At 38.7% G+C, this 21,812-nt stretch overlaps 1 protein-coding gene across 3 annotated transcripts in view; it reads right to left on the bottom strand.

The window, feature by feature from the left end:
• TLK1 (tousled like kinase 1) overlaps positions 1–21,812 on the bottom strand; it is a 95,482-nt gene that overhangs the window by 37,401 nt on the left and 36,269 nt on the right. Inside the window, exons 2-7 of one of the 3 annotated variants that reach the window (XM_072979957.2) lie at positions 18,047–18,135; positions 12,198–12,316; positions 11,620–11,691; positions 8,895–8,970; positions 3,834–3,880; positions 1,801–1,887 (exon numbers count right to left, since the gene is read on the bottom strand). In XM_072979957.2, the coding sequence (XP_072836058.1) occupies positions 1,801–1,887; positions 3,834–3,880; positions 8,895–8,970; positions 11,620–11,691; positions 12,198–12,316; positions 18,047–18,053 (408 nt within the window). In that variant the 5' untranslated portion in view covers positions 18,054–18,135. Of the gene's footprint in view, positions 1–1,800; positions 1,888–3,833; positions 3,881–8,894; positions 8,971–11,619; positions 11,692–12,197; positions 12,317–15,998; positions 16,018–18,046; positions 18,136–21,812 lie in introns of those variants that run through there. The other 2 variants (XM_072979963.2, XM_072979953.2) reach the window with 2 other exon arrangements.

The following is a 21,812-nucleotide window of genomic DNA, read 5'->3' as shown; positions in this document are numbered from 1 at the left end:
AGACAAAATATAAATTTTACTAGAAAAGTGAATTAATAAAGCTGGTCCAGGAAGGGAGATCATCTGACTGTAGACTCCCACTGTCTATCTCCCTTCCACCCAAAATGTTTTAAATCCCAGCCATCGATGAAAGAGTCCACCCCTGTCCTATAACACAGTGTTCTCCAACCTTGGGCCTCCAGATGTTCTCAGACTACAACTCCCAGAAGCCTTCACCACCACCTCTACTGGCCAGGATTTCTGGGAGATGAAGTCCAAGAACATCTGGAGGCCCAAGGTTGGGGACCACTGCTATAACATATGCGATATTCAAGGATAGTAAGAAAGCACACTATCCTTCCACTTTCCAACGCTATGGTTGCCTACTGTTCAGAACTCTAAACAGAGCAGCTCCCTCAAACTCCAAAAGACATCATGCTTTCTACGAAGAATGAAATCACTCTTTGCCTCCTTCCTCTGCTCAGTTCTTTGTCACAAATGGCCTCAGCGGATAATCATTATCATCATGTGCTGTCAAGTTCCTTCTGACTTATGGTGGCCATTTCCAGGGTTTTCCAGGTAGACAGTACTCAGAAGTGGTTTCCCATTCCCTTCTTCTGGGAGCGCCCTGGGACTGTGCAGCTTTCCCAAGGCCACATAGGCTGGTTCTACACCCAGGAGGCACAGTGGGGAATCAAAGCCCCAACCTCTGGCTCCACAGCTAGATAACTAAACCACTAAGCTATCAATGGATAATTAGAAACAAATTTGTTTCTGATATACTTCTTGTGAAGCTCTAGTGAAAACTGTCTCTAAGGGAGCAATAATGCTATCTTAAGAGAGGGCTGCAATGATAAGGCAACATAATTGGTCTCTGGGAGACTGCAGAAGAATCAAGAGACACATGTATCTTATGCCTGACCCTTCTTACACTGAGTACAATCAGTTCTTTAGATACTTTTAAAATTTTTCAGTAAACTTAAGAAGTGTGCAACATATAATAATCACACCCATCCTCAACAGGTTCTCTGTTCCCTTCTGCATTATCACTCTCTAAGGGGAATTATCTGTGTTTTTAAGCCTAGAGGCGTGTCTACTGAGCCCTCAGTAGATCTACCAACCAACAGGAAACCTTTGGTCTACCCACAATCTTGTAGAAATATATACAAAATAAACTGTCATTCTGCAAATCTACTGATTGGGTAGACCAGCCCTGAACTATATATTTTCTGGATGTACAACTCAGCGATTTAGGAGCAAAAGGCTGAGAGTTCGATTCACTACTGTGACTTTCACAAGTACAGACAGAATGTATTATTGCCTTGGGCATCCTGTACAGTCCCCATGTGCACCCAGAAAAAGGCAAAAATAAACCACTTCTGAGTATTTTATATTCATGCATGTTATGTGTGTTGTTTTGAAGAACCTGAATGTTCTTTTGCTGATAGTGGGGAGAAAAGAAGGGGAAGTCTTTTCACTGAGATCTAGTTACTTAAGTTTTTAGCCTGCCTGGAAGTTTTCACAAGATTTTTGCCTTTGAGCGTATACACAGGAGAAATAAACACCTCAATGAGCCTTGAACTACAGGCACCACAAATAAAGCAGAAGCCGCTTAAACCAGAGATACTGAAGTGCTGTTACCTATGCAAGCATACAGACTATCACTGTGAAGACCGGAGGCAGAACAGAATGCTGAAATAACAAAGCCTTTTCACTTCTCTGCTAAGATAACATAATCTAACAAGACCTGTTTCTTTCAAAGAACATGAGTATTTCTGCACTGAATTCAGGATTATTCTGACTTTTTAAGATTAAACTTACCGAAGAAGGGGCGGAATGTGAGTTCTGAGGCGAACGAATTGCAGGGGGCATTCCTCTTACAGGACTAGACCCATTTCCACCTTGATACTGGGAGAAAAATGTCAAATAAATTAAACGTTAGAAAAAATGTTTACTGAATACAACGAATAGGAGCCACTCTGCTGATAGCATTTTTAGAGAAACACCAGTGGACGTCCATTTTGGCAAGTCTTTCATTGGCAAATACCACTCCTGCTATGATAACTTTACTGATGGTGGAGATTATCAGTAGTTAAAGACTTCCTCCTCCCATCCCTCAGCCCCCACAGGATCTCAACAACGAAAAGGATTACTTGAGACCTGTTGGGCCCTCAAAATGGAAGGCAGAAATGTTTAATCTTCAGAAAAAGGCCTGATAACATCATGAGGCTTATGCTATAGAATTTACACAACCTGAATTTCAGACTCTACATGACACTCCTTTGGGTATCAAATTGGCTGACAAAATCAAAGAGCCAGAACAACTCCTGAATAATAGAATGTATCTGCAAAACACCAACCATTAAAATAAAAAGTAATACCCATCAGATCACTTTGCATGGGAAATTATAGAAAAAAGTTTTACTACTGAATATGGAGTTGCTGTTCAACAGTCACCAATTATATTTCAATCAGCAGTAGATCAGCAAATTATCACAGCTAGTTATCTCATCATAATCTAAAATGTAACATCTTTTGTAAGGATGTTAATAGGGATGTTGTTGTTGTTGTTGTTGTTGTTGTTGTTGTTGTTGTTGTTGTTACTATACTGAAAAGCCACCAGCAGTCAACAATGAAAACCCTGTGAGCTGAAAAATGTTGATGATTATTTCATTCTTCACTTCTATTTAAATCTGACTTGATCCTGCATGAAATTCTACATATATTTAAAGATATAGGGAAACATAAACACAATGATTAAACGTATATACAGTAATACTGTTTGAAATGCAATGTATGTTCCGGCTACATCAGAACACAGCAAGCAAAACACAACTGCAGCAAGACTTTGTATGCAATTCTTCCCATTTCTACGTAACACCAAATACTTGCTGCAGAAGAAAATGTCATCAAGCCCAATGAAGAAATTAGCAGCAGTCTTGATGCATTTTGCCCGTTCCATGTTAAAAAGATAAATAATAACTGCACATCGCAAAAAAAAACTGAGGCATCTTCACAAGAAAGCACTGGATACTCAGAAGAACAGCATGACTTCAAGTTCTCCTGAGAACCTGTTTAACGATGGTACCACATGTTTGCAACTGCACACGGCCAAGTTATCAACCCACAGTTTTATCTCTCCAGAAGAGTTCAATTTACCAATGTCGGCAGAGGAGAATCAACAATACTGCCTTGGATTTTCTTTTGATACTGATATAAGTAAAGAGCATAAAAGTGTAGCACAACAGAATGTCATTTCCCAGTGACTGGACTGAAAGGTGGGCTATAAATATTTTTAGAACATACACACAATAGGTACATGAACTACTGATGGTAATGCCCAGGCATTCGAACTGTCTCCACCAGCTCAGCTTTGTGTTTATTGTGATAAAGTTGGTGTGGGTGTGTTTTCATTTAGAGAAATATAGTAATTGTTTGTTCATCCCCTCCACTGTCTATCTTCATTAAGGCCAGTCCTATGACTTCGGCCTCCCTTCACCCCAAAGAGTGTTCCCTAAATCTAGAAAGTGCTAATACTGCATGTTACAGTATTTCCAGTTACTTTTTGCACATTGGGGTGACCAAAAGGAGAAAGAAGGGCAAATAGCATGACACTTTCTTTTCGAATAGCTTGATTCTTTAAAACCCTGGCTCTCTGCAGGGCCAAGCATCCATCTCAGTCGATAAATTCATCTAACTATTATAATGTAATACCACACACAATATTAAGCAAATAATTCTACTCTGGACAGATGACCAGACACAGCAGTTCCTCTCCATTAAATAAATGAAACTGTATTTAGAGTGTAAATGCGGAAGTATTGCAGACTCAAATATATCAAAATAAAACTTACTTCAAAATAGTCGCTAATTTTGTGACCACGTGCCCCAATGCTTTTTCCTGAAACAGAAACATAACTTTTTTTAAAAGAAAAAACCACAACAACCCAAAATTCACACTGTGAAGTACTTACAGAGAAATTAAATCTGTCAAATAATAGCTGAAATCCAGTTGCTTTGTGCAGTAAATCACACTGGAGCATGACTTCCTTTTATTGTTTATATAAATAGAATGGATAAAAAGGGACTCCCTGATGTGCAGTAGATATAAAAAGTTTACACATCCCTGTTAAAATGTCAAGTGTCTGTGATGTAAAAAATGAGACAAAGATAAATCATTTCAGAACTTTTTCCACCTTTAATGAGACCTATGAACTGTACAACTCAGTTGAAAAACAAACTGAAATCTTTTAGGTGGAGGGAAGTAAAAATAAAAAACTGAAATAATATGGTTGCATCTGTGTGCACACCCACTTATAACTGGGGATATAGCTGTGTTCAGCAGTAAAAATCACATTCAAACTCATGTTAAGTAGGAGTCAATACACACCTGCCAACATTTAAACTGCCTCTGGGGAATCCCAAATAAAGATCCGCTGTGCTAGTAGGTCTCTCCTGACATTTTCTTAGTCACATCCTACAGCAGAAGCCATGGTCCACAGAGAGCTTCCAAAGTATCAGAGGGATCTCATTGTTAAAAAGGTATCAGTCAGGAGAAGGGTACAAAAGAATTTCCAAGGCATTAGATATACCATGGAACACAGTGAAGACAGTCATCATCAAGTGGAGAAAATATGGCAAACAGTGACATTACCAAGAACTGGACGTCCCTGCCAAATTGATGAAAAGACTACGTCAGGGAAGCTGCCAAGAGGCCTACAGCAACATTAAAAGAGCTACAGAAATATCTGGCAAGTACTGGCTGGGTGGTACATGTGACAACAATCTCTCGTATTCTTCATATGTCTGGGCAAAGCGGCAAAACGGAAGCCTTTTCTTACAAAGAAAAAAATCTAAGCCCAGCTAAATTTTGCAAAAACACACCTGAAGTCTCCCAAAAGCATGTGGGAAAAAGTGTTATGATCTGTTGAAACCAAGGTTGAACATTTCGGCCCTAATTCCAAAAGATATGTTTGGCACAAAAACAATACTGCACATCATCAGAACACCATACCCACAGTGAAGCATGGTGGTGGCAGCATCATGATTTGGGGCTGCTGTTCTTCACCTGGGACAGGGACTTTAGTCAATATAGAGGGAATTATGAACAGTTCCAAATACCAGTCAATACTGGCACAAAACCTTCAGGCTTCTGCTAGAAAGCTGAAAATGAGGAGGAACTTCATCTTTCAGCATGACAACAACCCAAAGCATACATCCAAATCAAGAAAGGAATGGCTTCACCAGAAGAAGATTAACGTTCTGGAATGGCCCAGCCAGAGCCCAGACTTGAATCCAATTGAATATCTGTGGAGCGATCTGAAGAGGGCTGTGCTCAGGAGACGCCCTTCCAATCTGACAAATTTGGAGTGTTTTTGCAAAGAAGAGTGGGCAAATATTGCCAAGTCAAGATGTGCCATACTGATAGACTCACACCCATAAAGGCTGAGTGCCTGTAATAAAATCAAAAGGTGCTTTGACAAAATATTAGTTTAAGGATGTGCCATATTATTTCAGTTGTGACCATTATTATTTCAGATGTAACCATATTATTTCAGGGTTTTTTTATTTTTACTTTCCTCCACCTAAACGATTTCAGTTTGTTGTTCAACTGAGTTGTACAGTTCATAGGTATCATTACAGGTGGGAAAAGTTCTGGAATGATTTATCTTTGTCTCCTTTTTTTACATCACAGACACTTGACATTTTAACAGGGATGTGTAAACTTTTTATATCCACTGTGTACTGAATACAGTGGTGTCTCGCTTAACGATTACCTCGTTAAACGACGAAACCGCTTGACGATGAGGCTTTTGCGATCGCTTTTGCGATCGCAAAACGATGTTTCAAAGGGCTTTTTTCGCTTCCTAACGATCGGTTCCCTGCTTGGGGAACCGATTCTTCGCATTATGACGATCAAAACAGCTGATCATCAGGTTTCAAAATGGCCACCCGCTATGGCTCCCTGCTGTGCTTTACGACGGATTTTTCGCTGCACAGGAATCAGAAAATGGCCCATCTATGGAGGATCTTCGCTGGACGCTGAGGTATTAAGCCCATTGGAACACACTGAGCCATTTTCAATGTGTTATAATAGGCTTTTTTATTTTGCTTGACAAGGATTTCGCTCTACAGCGATTTCGCTGGAACGGATTATCCTCGTCAAGCGAGGCACCACTGTACAGAAATTACTGGTCATTGTAATATACTTGGAAGATACTTATAATTTTCCCTGAGAAGACTTATAAGAATTTTGATATGACTTTGCCATGGGTGGAAGGGTAAAAAGGTACAAAATATAAGAATGTATATGTGAATGTATATATTAATAATAATTACCGTATTTTTCGCACCATAAGACGCACTTTTTTCCCACAAAACAGGGGGGTGGAAAGTCTGTGCATCTTATGGAGCGAAGAAAACAGATTATATTTTCCTGTTTTCTTCTCCTAAAAAATTGGTGCGTCTTATGAAAAGGTGCGTCTTATGGAGCGAAAAATACGGTAAATAAAAAATGCAATTGCACTAAAAAAAGATCACACTGGAGCAGGCCCTCTAGTTCAGTAGAGATGTGGAGACCTTGATTTGAATCCCTCCTTAGCCATGGTAACTGACTGTGGGAGGTCGAACTGATAAAACAACTCCTTAAATATCTCACTTACCTTGAAAGCCTTGTTGGGATCACTATGAGTTGGTTCCAACAGCTCACAACTACTAGCTCACATTTAGAACTCCACATTTTGTTAGTTCATGTAGCAAACACAACTACATGCATGCCTTTAGCTAAAACAATCACAGTGGTGCCCCACATGACGATGATAATCCATTCCATAGAAATTGCTGTTTATCGAAATCATCGTCTTGTGTTTAATGCATTCCAATGGGGAAAAATTGCTGTTGTTTTGTGAAGATCGCTCATAGGGAAGCCATTTTGTGAAGCGCCGATCAGCTTTTAAAATGGCTGCCCTGCAAAGCATCGGTCCCGAAAACATCCGTTTTGCGAAGCACCGATCAGTGTTAAAATTGTTATCTTGCGAGAAACGGTTTGCGAAGCAGGGACCCAAACATCGTCCAGCGAAAATCGCCCATTGGAATCACTGTTTTACGAATCGCTATAGCGATCGCAAAACCTCATCATTATGCAGATTCGTCATTTTGCGAGGTCATCGTCTAGCGAGGTACCACTGTATTGTGGCATGGACTTGTATAAGCAAAGGCCCATTTCAATCAATTGCCTCACCATTTATGTTCTCATCCTAATACCTGCAATTAATTTCCACAGTCCATACCAACTTGTTACAACTGAGCAGCTGTATGAACAATTTTAATGACTGAAGAATCTAGGAGTATGAATACAGAATGAATTGGTTACTTATTGGTCTGATTTCTCAGACAACCACAGCAATTTTAAACACAGCACCTGTGTATTTGCTTTCTGATCTGTTTAACCTTGAGGACTCGGCAAGACCTTAAAACAAATCATCATGATTCTTGAAAACAACCCCCAAGATAAGACAATCCTACATTCTCACAAGATTAAGATGATCTTAAAAATTAAGATGATATCCAACAACTCCTTAGCGCTATCCACCCATGATAATATAAACAAGATGTATTCTTAAATAATAAAGAATAATAAAGAAAGCCACACCTAGTAGCATGAGACCTTTTAATGCAACACCGTCTTAAAGCTCACCTCATTCTCTAAATGTATTATGAACATCTGATCTTTGTCAAAATAAAACACAAAGCCAAATATAAGTTTACTGTGTAGCTCCTGTGGAGCTGTACACACAACCACACTTTGCATTTGCCTAATCTATGCATAACAAGCACACTGACCTTTGTACTTTGAACTGTGTCTAATGTAAGAAAATGTACTTTTAAATAACATTTTATACACCAGCCTGTATTAGGTTTTTTTCTGCTAGAAAATGTCCTGAAATGAAATATGAATGCTTTTTTCTTTTGAGCAAGTTTCAGATCATTCCAAGGTCTGAAAAGTTCCAAGATATTGCTGAAACACACACAAATACTAGTAATTTTCACCTGATTCCATTATGCAAGGCTTCGTAACATCCATTTTAATATACATTTTATTAAACTTTAATATTACTCTGGGATGACAGATTAAAAATGTTGCTTCAGATCATAGTTTTGACTATTCATTTAAAAACAATGTTACCAGTAAAAGTAATGTTGTTCCAGTGTTTTGGGGAAGAAATGAATTCCCAAAGCAATATTCATGCTAAATTGTACTAGGACCCACAAATGAGCAAAAAACCAGAATATACATGAACTAAATTAAATTTTTCCATAGCACTGTTTAGATATTTTTCCCTCAGCCTGGCCACAATAGCTAGTTGCCACTTGTTAAAGTGAAATGAATACAGTGGTGCCTCGCTTAGCGATGTTAATCCGTTCCGGAAAAAACGTTGCTAAGCGATAACATAGCTAAGCGAAATTGAAACGCATTAAAACGCGATTAATGCGTTCTTATGGGTTTAAAAACTCACCTTAAAGTGAAAATCCTCCATAGCGCTACCATTTTCACTGCCTCTTAAGCGAGGGAAAACAGTGGGCGGCCATCCCGGCAGCCATTTTGAAACTGACGATCAGCTGTTAAAAAAGGGTCGCTTTGCCATGATTGCTTCCCTGCGATCATTGCAAAGCGAAAAAAACCCATAGGGACCATTGCAATCGCTTTTGCGATCACAAAAAGTTAGTCGCTAAGCGATTTTGTCGCTCAACGGAGCAATCACTAAGCGAGGCACCACTGTAATGTAAAATAGTGGCGATGTTCATAATACTGTTGCAGGAAGCTGAAGATTCATAACTAACCAAATTGAAAATAACTGAATTTACTGAATTTTGACTGGCTGTCAACTATCTATCCGTCACAATACCACACATACCTTGACTGCTTTCACTCTGATTTTCCGCTTTCCTTTTTCTACCTCTAGAAGGCTCTAATTGTTTTTTCTCAGGAGTCTGCAGAAACAAAACAAAAACAAAATATGGTTTTCAATGCACAAAACTGAAGCCAGCAATTCTACATCTGTGTATTTAACTTCACTTATTTATAAGACAACCAAGACATTAACTGTGACAAACTATAATCTTTTTGTTTATAAATATTCATAAATATGGAGAGGAAAAATTCATAAATGTCTCTTTAAAAACTGCATTTATTGTTATAACTGAAAAAAATATTGACTTAGAGCCCAAATAATTCTAAACTGTTTATACTCAGATAAGTGGGTTTTTTTTTTCTCTTTCTGAAAGCAGCCTCTGAATTTTCTGTAACTTCTATTGATTTTAGGAAACCTTCCAGAATAGATGGAAGGACAACCTATTACATGTAAAATACCCTCTGCTTACATGGCAGGAGATGAGATGTTTTATGCAAACCTTTGAATTTCATATACATTTCTCATTTTTTTGTCCCAGATAGCTTAAAAAACATTTTTGCCAATTGAAATGAAAACAAAGTTGGATCCTAAGATCTCATAAGCAGAATACCACCTACAGGATGTTCCTACTGGATGAAATAGAAAGATAATTTTTGCAGACTCTTCCTTCCATTTTCAACCTCTTGAAAACTGTTCTGGAGTGTTGGGAAAGATTTCAGCCTGCTCCAGAGGTGACGCCGAAGTTGATGCAGGGTTCCAGAATTGCCTCCTGGCACTTTCCTCTACTGAGAACCTCTGCCACATCTCTATCTCTTCCATTAACAGGAGCAGCCCTTTCTTTCAGAAAAGACTACTTGAAATCCAATCAACAGTAAATACATAGTTTATTAGGTCACACACTCTTATCCACTCCTAGCCAGCACCTAAAGACAATGTAATATCCAAACTGTATATTCAGCATAGCTTTTCTTATCGTCTGTCAGTTAGCCGTAGCCAAATTGCTTCCTTCTAAACAGAAAAAAAGATGATATACCCAAAGACATTGGAACTGACATAGGGAAAAAAATACTACCAGATAGAAATCACTGCTATTTCTGATACGTAACTGGAATCCACGGATGGTTTCTAAAAGAATCACACTGCTCACTCATTTTGAACCAAAACAGAATTTTCTGAATTCTTTGCATTTAGCCACAACCCAGCAATTTGATTTGAAACAGATGGCCCTTCTATCACTTTTGAACGCTACTGAAGACCTCAGAGTCTCATCCACGCAAGAGAAGCTGTTACATGATAATTTAATACAAACATCAGTGGAGTCGCTAAATGCACCAATAACTACTGGTGACAAAAAAGGATAAAAGTATTGTTTTAGAATTTTTAAATTATTATTTTGAAGTACAATTTCAATTCCTGTTATAGAATCTTATACTGAAACTAGATCTATCCCAGCCAGACACTAGAATGTAAGGATCCATTTTAGACGCATCAGTGGAATCCAAAATGCCTGGTGGAATATCTAACAGGGGCAGAGTGCCTCAATTCACTTTCTGAACCCCGCTCACTTCAGAGGTGATTGCCATGGATCCTTGACTGCTACTGTATGAAAAGGCCTGCCCTCAGTTGGGAACAAGCAATGGTTCTGCTCTTTGAATCCCAGCTAGAATGCCTTCACGTACTTTGGAGGAAAACAAAAAAAGTCACCAGAAGGTTCTTGTTTTTTTTTTTTCCCAGCCTTACAACTGCACAATCATGTTCTGGTTGGAGCTCGAATTTAAAAGAAGCTCGATTTTAAAATAATTTCTAAAACCCTGACATCAATGTTATATAGTTCATCAAGCTTTGACAGTTTTAGAAATTCAGAACTGTTTATAGGTAACGGCATCCAGAAGGTGTTAAGTTGGAAAAACTGCAGAAATATTAAAATATATGAGAAATGCACTCTCCCTGAGTTGCAAGGAACTTCTACGAGGACAGGGCAACAGCACATTGTCCTTCTTAACAGTTAGTAGGATGCAGACTTTGTTTCTACGCTTACAATAGTTAAAGATTAAGGTTTTATCAGTTAATTCTAATCTCAGAATCAAATAATCAGATATTTGATCAGATTTATAATGGATCTTCAGTTTTGTATGAGCATCCTGTCATTTGAACAATTTCAGGATACATAATTTCTCTGTATTATTAAAATATTTTACTAAATAAAAATATCCAAATGTTTCCATTAAGTTACCAAATAGAAACAAATCAAAAACTGGGGTTTGCACTAAAGAAAACAAAAATATTTTAATTGAAAAGACCTCTCAAGTTTTTAGCTGGATTGTAGTAGAAGGAGTTTTAAATGTTTGAGTACCATTACTTATTTTTATAGCTGTGGTTTAACTGCACGTCTGTTTTTATTTGAATTTTATTATTACCTATCCTGAATACCAATTCACAAATTTAGTAAGTTACCTAATTTCTACGTATAAGGTAGCATTTTACAGATTTATAGACATCCCAAAGCTTCATTTATGTATAACTAGATGAATTACTAAAGGGTAGGCACAACATTTAGATATAATATTTGTATTAGTAAACCAGTCAGTACACTAATAGCTTTCTCTTCATGATACAATTTTTAAAAATTTAAAACATGACAATATTTTAAGAAAATCTGCCAAGCACAACTACAGAATATATCAATGATATTAGAAATGGCAATCTGATTTTTAACAAAATTTAATACCTCTGATTCTTTGTCACTTAGAGATCCCAAGCTTCCAAAACTGTGATTGGAACTCTCATTATTTGTTGAGGCCTGTTAAGAAATAAAGATGATAAATATGTTTGAAACTGCTGATTAGAGAGGAAATAATGGGTTACTAGCTTTAAACACCCATGGGCTACCTGCAAGCTCACCAAGGCCCAAATCCAACATGACAGCGATGTGATACAGCCAATATACCAGACCACTTCTCTCTACCCTCAAGCCTTACTCAAGCTTGGAAACAAGATTCCCTGCCTTCTGGGACAAGTTTTTTGGTGCACTGGCAGCTGCAGCAGATCTAGGAACCTAGATTGCCATACCGGATCCTGACCTATCCTCAGCAGAAACAAAGGCTCTTTGTTACTGTCATTTAGTCGTTTACCATGCCAATAACATGTAGAATAAATTCCATGGGATGCTGTGGAGAGTAAGGTTCCATTAATACTGGCATTTTCCTTTCATCCTTCGCTGTAACATTTCTGTTAATGTCCTTACTGGAGAACACTATCTTTACTGTTTGAAAGAGACTGTGTGGTATAGTCAATATTGCTTCTTACCTTTGCTCCAACACTACAGCTTCCTGTACTCCCAGTGCTGCCACTCACTACTCCTGTGAATCTAGCCTCTAATAATTCCTGCCTTCTTGGATCCAGGCTATGAAGCTCATCCATTGCACCTGGAAAAAAAACAACGATTAATTTGTTAGAGAACATGTAATTGCAAGCAACACCATAACGCTATAAACAATTTTACTCTTCTCTACCTAGACTTTTAAATCGCATTATACTTTCAGAAAGAGGTAACCTCCTACCAGTGTTCAGTTGCCAGTGCTCAATCTGCCCAGACATGCCTTGGAACCCTGGCGATAATGTACCCAACCCAACCATATATCTCATCCCATCTCCAACAACAGAACAAGTTGCCCTTGTTATAGTTGTGACTAACAGCAATTCTTCCAGGGACAAACCATGAGGTATTCAAAAACTGCTGCAAAAGTTATTCTGTGTTCTTTGTATTCCAAGAAATGTCTAAAACCATTATTTTAGAAGCTCTTCATAAGGGTAATAGTTATCTCCTACTGTTGTGTCCCAGGAGCTGCAACTGCCACAACTTCATTTCTATAGAGCCAGAACCATGACTACTCATAACTGATAGACCTAAACTCCATGGATTTATCTACCCACATTTTAAAATACAAATACTAATGATAACAACTCTAATAACCATTGCTACATCTTATGGCGGTAAATTCCATAAATACCAAAAAGACATTAACTTCTTTTTCTCATTCTTAAATCTCCTGCCGATCAGTTTCACCATAAGATGCAAGTTCTAGCACTACAGGATAATTCATGTTATCCCTAAAATACATAATTATACAAACCTGCCATGTTATCCTAAAGGAAAGCTCCAAACCCATTAGCCTATCCTCACTGCGAAGGTACACTTATTGTCTACAGAGTATGAAAGCTAGTCCAGAGTTATCCACTTAGTTGATGTCAAGCCTCCACTGCCTGCCCGCAACAATACAGTATTGAGAGTTTTGAAACTTTGAGGACCTGAAGTGATAAGTTTCTCCTTATTAGCTGGTCAGATATAGAAAGCTTCTACAAATTACTAACCAACAAAACAAACAGTGATACAATTCAGGTCCTTTCCTCAAGAGTCAAAATACTAATGTGTTTCTATAATGGAATCTTACTTCCCCCCCCCCTTTTTTTTTTTTTGCTAAAGCTGGCAGACGAGAAGTAAAAATAACCTTGCACATAAACCCCACCACGAACACAACTTTTATTTATTTATTTATTTATTTATTTATTTATTTATTTATTTATTTATTTATTTATTTATTCATTCATTCATTCATTCATTCATTCATTCATTCATTCATTCATTCATTCATTCATTCATTCATTCATTCATTGACTTACTGCATTTATATGCTGCCCATCTAGACATAGTCTACTCTGGGCGGCTCACAACTTTTGCCTTATATAAGCTTTCTAAACTTGCAATTATTGTAATACAGACATGGCAAACACATACTGTATATAGAAACTCACATTACAGAAGTCTAATAAAAGAGTCACTAGAATTGTCGCACTGTATAAACATTGACATGCAAAGATACTTCCCCATTTCCCTTCCCAGTCTTAGTAGGCATCCTTCAGTCTCGAGAGACTATGGTAACGTGCTCTGTATGGAGGTCTTGGAACAGCATTTGGTGTGGCTGAGAAGGCCAATTTGAGAGTGACAATCCCTTCCACGCTGAAGTCAAATACAAACTGTCCCCTATCTAGTTCCCTGATTTTGCTGCTTTCGGGACTGCCTCTTTGCCTCAGCCTGCTGGACAAGTGTCTCTTCAAATTGGGAGAGGCCATGAAGCACCGCCTGCCTCCAGGCTGAATGCTCAGACGTCAAGGTTTCCCATCTGTTGAGGTCCATTCCTAAGGCCTTCAGATCCCGCTTGCAGATATCCTTGTATCACAGCAATGGTCTCCCTCTGGGACTATTTCCCTGCACTAATTCTTCATACAGGAGATCTTTTGGAATCCGACCATCAGCCATTCTCACAACATGCCCAAGCCAACGCAGACGGCTTCCCAGTCTATAGCACCTTAAATCCCCCATGAGCAGAGGCTCTACAACAGCATGCTGGAAAGGACAAAGTTAAGTGGGAAGTGCTGTGGAAAGTGAATGAAATCAAACTCAAGCAATTTGTGATTCTTCTGACCAATTTTTATTTCAGCCCACCTCTCAGAACCCATTCCATGCCCTTCCAGAAGCTCCCCTAGCCATCACAAACCGTTTCTCAGAAGGCACAAGGGGCTGGAGAGGAGCAGAGGCATCCAATGTCCATTAAAAGCAGTCAAGATTCTGAGAGCCTCCAATCTAACTAAGCCAATGTCACATTTATTATATTAATGCACTGCAAATCTAGCATACTCTCTTCCTGTCTACAGCATCCCTTTTTCTTACCTGCCATTATCAGAGGAAAGTCATAATTTATGAATCAAAGATAAGGACAAAAAAGTACAATCAAATGTTTACAGAAAAACATACATCTGCAACATATCTGAAAGTGGAATCAATGCACTGATTCCAGTTCCATGCACGAAAATTACTGTAGTCCATGAGATTGCTTAGTAGTCCAGTCTAATGCAGAGAAGATATGCATTTCACTCCTCTACATCACTGTGTATTTGTTCCTTTGCTTTCCAAAGAATCTTAAGCTTACATACTTGATACAGACAGAAAATTCTGCAATTTCTTATACTTTCTGTGGGCCGCATTGCCAATTTGTAAAATAGCACAACTTCTTTGTTCTACTTTTAGATATGCAAAAGAATTCAAATAAAAAACAGAACGAAATGATAAAGAGAAATAACCATTTGAATTAATACTCTCCATTAGTTAAAAAGCCAATACAGTAGTTCTATTTCTGGCCTTCTAATACATAATTTGTAGGAAAGGGCACTTATCATTTGGCTAAGGTATTACTATAAACCTAGTGAATTCTAAACCCAAGACAGTTTAGAGATCACTGAAGAATTTCTACAGTGACTTTCAGATGCTTTCATTTTCAAATTCAGATATACAGACATAAACAATGGCATACAGAATGTGATCAGATGGGACTTTGTCCTGCCATTTGTTCCAGGTTGGGGATGAGCCAATTCACTCATTTTCCTGACAATTATATGACACATAGGCACTTGTGAACCAGCCAGTCCCTTATCCATGCCACACACACCTTTCAGGGGTTACTGTTTTTTGGGCTGTGTGTGTTGTTTTGGTTTTTTTTTTTTTTTTTTTTTGTAGGGCCAGGAGCTCTCTGTTTGGATTCAGTTCCAGCACATATGATCACCAGGAACAATCCAAAGCATTTGTTGCTTCACGTAAGCTGCTGCAGAATCAAACTACTTATCAATAAATTGAAAGCTTCCTCCTGCTCCTACCCACAAAAGTGGGAAACAGAAGATGTGAAGGCTGTGGTTTTTTTGTTTGCTTTAAAAAAAACCCTCCTGCAATCTAATGTTTAACTGGTTGCTCAGCAAGTGAACTCAGTACTACATGATTTTTTCCTGCTCCCTTACTGGGTTTGGGGGGGGGGGGGGAAGCAAGAAGGAGAATTTTTGTTGTTAATTTTTTTCCTTTTCTTTTAAAGGGAAGAATGGTGTAATTAGGGTCCCTTGAACTGTCGTCTTGGTTCCTGCCCCCAAACCACCTGCTCTTTGTATGTCTCTCTCTGGGTGCCATCTCAGTTTCTGAGGTTTGCTATGATTATAGTCTGGATCTCTTGCTGTGTGGATTAGCTGTTCTTTATTAAGGTCCACCCAGTCTCTGACATTACTCACCCAAGAAATGTGCCTTCTATCTCTTCCACATCTACCCTTAATTTTCCCTTCAGATGTTCTGCAGTGTATTATATCTGTCAGTGTGGATAAAATCAACATTACAAAAATCAAATTGATCTGAATCACAATTTAAATTTAAAAGATGTTTTGATTTAAACTGTCAAAAATCAGTTTTAATTAAAAACGTGATTTTAATTAATTTGATTTAAATCAAATCCACCCTGATATCTATACTGATGAATTATGTGTTCAAGATATGAGAGCTTGTATTTTTTAATAATCAACTCTATTTCTTTTGTTCCTTATCTGTTAGAAGTGGTTCTTCATTCTTCATTTTATTAGTCCACAGAATGTGAAAGATTCTTCTGTTACATCTACATTTCAAAAGCATTTACTGTATCTCCTTCTCACTAGTTCAAACCTCATATCCATATAGGGTTGACCATATGTAATATTTTAACATCCTTAGTCTCAAAGATATACAGTGGTGCCTCGCATTACGACGTTAATTCGTTCCAGCGAAATTGCTATAGAACGAAAATGTCGTAAAGCGAACATTAAAAAGCCATTGAAATGCATTAAAACCTCATTAATGCTTTCCAATCGGCTAAGAACTCACCGTCCAGTGAAGATCCTCCATAGCGGCGGCCATTTTCGGGTGCCTGTGCAGCGAAAAATGGCTCCTAAACACAGCGGGGAGCCATTTTGAGCACCCGGTGGCCATTTTGAAAACCCGACGATCAGCTGTTTTGATCGTTAGGAAGCGGAAATCGGTTCCTGAAACAGGGAACTGATCATCGCACAGCGAAATTCCCCCATTCAAAACGTCGTTTTGCGATCGCTTTTGCAATAGCAAAAACCTTGTCGTAATGTGGATTCTTTGTTAAACGGAGCACCCATCTTGCGAGGCACCACTGTATTAAGCTGCTTGTTACAGAATATTTTCTTCGATCCCATAAAAGTTGTTACAACTATCACTATTCTTTATCTTATTTTTATATTATAATCTATGTCGTTAATTAACCACCCCAGATACATATAACTGATTAAATCAGACAAATGCTTCTTGAATTCAAATGTTTAGGCTTTCATAAGTAACAGACTAGATTCTTGACTGGCATTAGGAATACGAGCAAAGTGCTTCATAGAAATGAACTGTATTTCTAGAATTAGCAAAAACTGACAAATCACAATGAAGGATATAAATTCTCAATACACTATGCATTAATTTTGACTCCCTGACAGAATCTTAATAAAAAGTGAAATCTGATGTCTTACCTTTCTACCTCTTTTCATTTCTCTAACTACACTTCGACATATATATCAACTCTTCTTCCCACACTACTGCTCATCCCACTTGTTTTTATGCCAAAACCATTAGCATTTATCCTGTCTCTAGGGATTGCACTATACATTCTGCTGGTAAGAATTCAGTGGAAGACTTTCACTGGATCCCACTGCTGGCACTAGAAGTGGCAGAACATGCCTTCCTTGTCTCTGCCCAAAAGACCCATTCCAGAGGGGTGTGAAACACTCTGAAACTTGTTTAGTACCATGGAGAGCTATAGTGGAAAGGAAACCAAGTCATAATTCTACTAGTGCTGGTTACCAAGTGCTCCACAAGTTATTGGTTCCTATTCTTAAGCGTCCCAGCAGATATAACACTTGAACCAGACAGCATGAGCATCCAAATTAAGTCTAGCATCCAGATTAGCTATCCCAAACTACCTCCCCGTTCAATTCTTTTTTTCCCCCCAAAGGGACTACTTCTCATCTCAGAATCCCAACAAGAGAAAGCCAATTAATTAAAAGAGGATGGCTGTCAGACAAGCCCAAACAAGTATTGACAAAGATTCAGTATCCCCTCCCATCCCTTTGTGTTTTGGAACAGGGAACTGTGTTGTGATTTATTTGGATGTGTGTGGTTTTTTGCCACAAGTCTACCTGTTAACTTCTTGTTATCCCGCACACAACATTTCACCAACAATGTGCTCAAGGCAATAGTTTAGTGCCTCAGACATATACTGAACTACTACATTTCAACTCACCTTGCATTAAAACCAGACATAAGAAGCATCATCACCGCATTAAAAAGTTGACAAAAAGTATTTTCCTCAATCTTTTCAATAATGGCAAGCTAGAAGGGGAAAGCAGATCAGAGGGATTAGAAAGTCTGGCTCATAACAATGTCAGCAGGTTATCATTTCCAAGGAAATGTTGCTCCCGTGAACAGAGAAAACAAAAAGCTCCAACAAAAGGATCAATATTATTTTAACTATTTTAATTATGCTTCAACTGTTTTAACTGCATTAATGCACCAGGAGTTCACCTCATGTTGTATATTTAAATACACCTTCTGAACGTAAATTGTGGCAAATGATTCTTACATATTCTAGCCACCTGCCTACACTCAGCAATAACAGAGACAATTTTCATTACTTTCAGTTATACTTCAGTAATACATTTGCTCCAAGAAGTTTCAATAGTACTTGACTTTAAGTTCACTGTACAAGTAAATGCTAATAGATACATACCGGCAACATTTAAAAATTATTATCAGTGACTCTGCAGATTATCAAGCAGGTAAAGCAATCACGCATGCACCTACAGTGTACAGTCAAATAATTTTAACATTAACAATTCTGATAAAACTGCTAAAAGGTTTTTAAATTTGATATATAATTAAGAATAGGAAATATACATAATCTCAAAGCCATGTTGTCTTAAAGCTGGTGAGTTGGGGATCTGGCTACAGAGCCAGAAAATGGGGGTTCAATTTCCCACTGTGCATCCCAGAAGAAGAGCCAGCCTGTATAGTCTTGAGCAAGCTGCAAGGTCCCAGAGTGCCCCAAAAGAAGGGAATGGTAAAGCACTTCTGAGTACTTTATACCTAGAAATACATGGAAAGGACCAACTCAAGTCAGAATTGACTTAACAATACATGATGATGATGGTGATGGTGATGATAATTACTAGTTATATAAATAGAATACAGTGGTGCCTCAACTTATGAATGTCCTGACTTATGACCATATTGAGTTACGATCAGCTCCGGCCACAGTCGACTTACGACTGGTGCTTCGAGTTACGATCGGGGGGAAAAGGCAGGGGGAAAGGCGGGGAATTCAAATTGCTAACGGTTGGTGGCCAAGAGGCTGCTTCTTTGTAACTCTTTCACCCCAGTGGTTATAGAGTGTGCGATCAGAGGTGGTTTTGGACTGCCTGACTTCTGCTTCTGAGTGAGAGAGTGTGTGTTTGCAAGGGAGGCTTCAGACTGCCTGGTAAGGTAAGGTGCTGCTTTCTGCTTTTTAAAAACTGCCTGTTCTGGGTGGGTTTTGCAGCGTGGTTTTGGGCTGGGGGTGGGTTATGTTTCTGTGCTCTGATGGGTCCTACAGTGTGGGTTTAAAATGTGAAAATTAGACTGTAATATTAAATTAAAATTTAATGTGAAAATTAGACTGTAATTTTAAAATGTAAAATTAGACTGGGAGGTCTGTTTGCTGGAATAACGGTGCTGGATTTGTTTGTTTGTTTTTGCATTCTGTGGTTCCTAGGGTTTGTGTACTGTGACCTCTCTTTTGTTTTAAAATGTGTGGGTTTAAAATGTGACTCCAAAGTCTTTTTGTTTTAAAATCAGAAATGTTTCTCTGAGGGGCTCTGGTTGCTGGAATGGTGTAAAATGTGGTTTAGACTCCAAAGTCTTTTCTTTTATAATCAGAAAATTTTCTCTGGGGGGCTCTGGTTGCTGGAATGGTGTAAGATATATTTTAGACTCCAAAGTCTTTTGTTTTAAAATCAGAAAAAGTTTCTCTGAGGGGCTCTGGTTTTTGGAATGGTGTAAAATGTGGTTTATACTCAAGTCCCCCCCATTGTCTTCTCTCTCTCTCTCTCTCTCTCTCTCTCTCTCTCTCTCAATCTCTCTCTCTCTCTCTCTCTCTCTGTCTGTCTGTCTGTCTGTCTGTCTGTCTGTCTGTCTGTCTGTCTGTCTGTCTGTCTGTCTATCTATCTATCTACCCTCTTTTTGTGCTTAACTGCACAAACTTTTCGTCTGAGGGGTCTGTGTACCCCAGCGATGACCTTCTTTCTTTCCTCTTTTCCCCATTGTCCCCTCCCTCCTTTCCTGCCCATTTTTAAACCTACGTCATCATAGGTTAAAAGAAGAAAAATTCTCCCCCTATTGGTAGTGAACAGATTAACCGCTTTTGCATTAGTTCCTATGGGAACAAATGCTTCGACTTGCAACTAGCGCCTCGAGGTGCAACCAAAAAACTGCTGGAAATGACTGATCATGTTTCAAAGCATTTCAATGGGAAATTTTGCTTTGATTTACAACCATTTCGAGTTACGACCATCTTCTGGAACGGATTAAGTTCGTAAATCGAGGCACCACTGTATAATAATAACTGTTAGTAAAACGTACTGGGATAGTTATAATGGATCATAATCAACTTTTAAAAGCTTCTTCAAGACAAGCATTCTGCTTATTCAATCTTCTGAAATGGACATCACTATTCTATTCAAATCCAAGACTTCTACCACCTTTCACCACAAAGCCTGCCAACTGGATTGATTCCAGATGGTATTTTAAAATTTATACCCATATCCAAACGGAAGTATAATTTTGACTTCCAGCTTCATATTAGCAAGATCACAAAGACCAGTGCAACTGTTTGTTACTAAATCACATATTGCTTCAAGAAGTTGCCAACACCTGACCACGATCAACACTGCGAAGTTCTGCCAAACTAAATCAGAATGTGCAGGAATACTTTGTTTTTCTTACATACTTACTATCTGAGTAACATTGCCTTTGAACTCTAGACTGGGGCATGTCTTAGCAACCAAAGGCAGAATATGAAAAAAGAATATTTCAGTTTCTAACTTCCAAACATAGTATTTCAACTACATACCGTATTTTTCGCTCCATAAGACGCACCTTTCCATAAGATGCACCAATTTTTTTAGGAGAAGAAAACAGGAAAATATAATCTGTTTTCTTCGCTCCATAAGACGCACAGACTTTCCACCCCCCTGTTTTGTGGGGGAAAAGTGCGTCTTATGGTGCGAAAAATACGGTATGTACCTTTTTATTCTGTCATCTAGATCTAGACATATATTCTATGGAGAAAATTAGTAAAGAATCTCATCTGAATGTACAGACAATCATTGGGTTCCAAATGTTCTATATTGTATCTAAGATGTATTAAAGCTCTCATCCAACTACAGTACTTTAGGCTTTTAAATATCCTGCACATTATTCTTCCATTTAAAAATTGACAAATTCCCAGAGAGATAGACATTTTAAGACATAGCTGACAGAGCACTGGTGGGCTGATCAAGTCCTATTTTCACAACTGATACCAATTTGTATACAGTGGTGCCTCGCACAGCGAGGTTAATCCGTTCTGGATTAACCCTCGCTGTGTGAAATATCGCTGTACGGAAGTAAAAAAGCCATTGAAACGCATTAAACTATGTTTAATGCGTTCCAATCGGCACGTTTACTTACCGTACAGCGATGCCGGCAGCCATTTTCGCGCCCTCCCCTTGCAGAACGAGGGCGCGAAAATGGCTGCGATCAGCTGTCCGGCAGGTCCAAAATGGCCACCGGAACAGCCGAAAGGGGCCGGGGCGCAGCGTTTTCGTGTCCTTGGTAAGCAAGGGGAGGGCGCGAAAACGCTGCCGGAAGCCCCGAAATGGCTGCGCGCAGCGTTTTCGCGCCCTCCCCTTGCTTACCAAGGGTGCGAAAATGCTGCGCCCCGGCCCCTTTCGGCTGTTCCGGCGGCCATTTTGGACCCGCTGGACAGCTGATTG

The sequence above is a fragment of the Pogona vitticeps genome, chromosome 1, assembly GCF_051106095.1.
Source record: "Pogona vitticeps strain Pit_001003342236 chromosome 1, PviZW2.1, whole genome shotgun sequence".
NCBI classification, from domain to species: domain Eukaryota; kingdom Metazoa; phylum Chordata; class Lepidosauria; order Squamata; family Agamidae; genus Pogona; species Pogona vitticeps.
The sequence above is the reverse complement of the archived record's forward strand: the minus strand, read 5'-3'. Positions and strand labels throughout refer to the sequence as shown.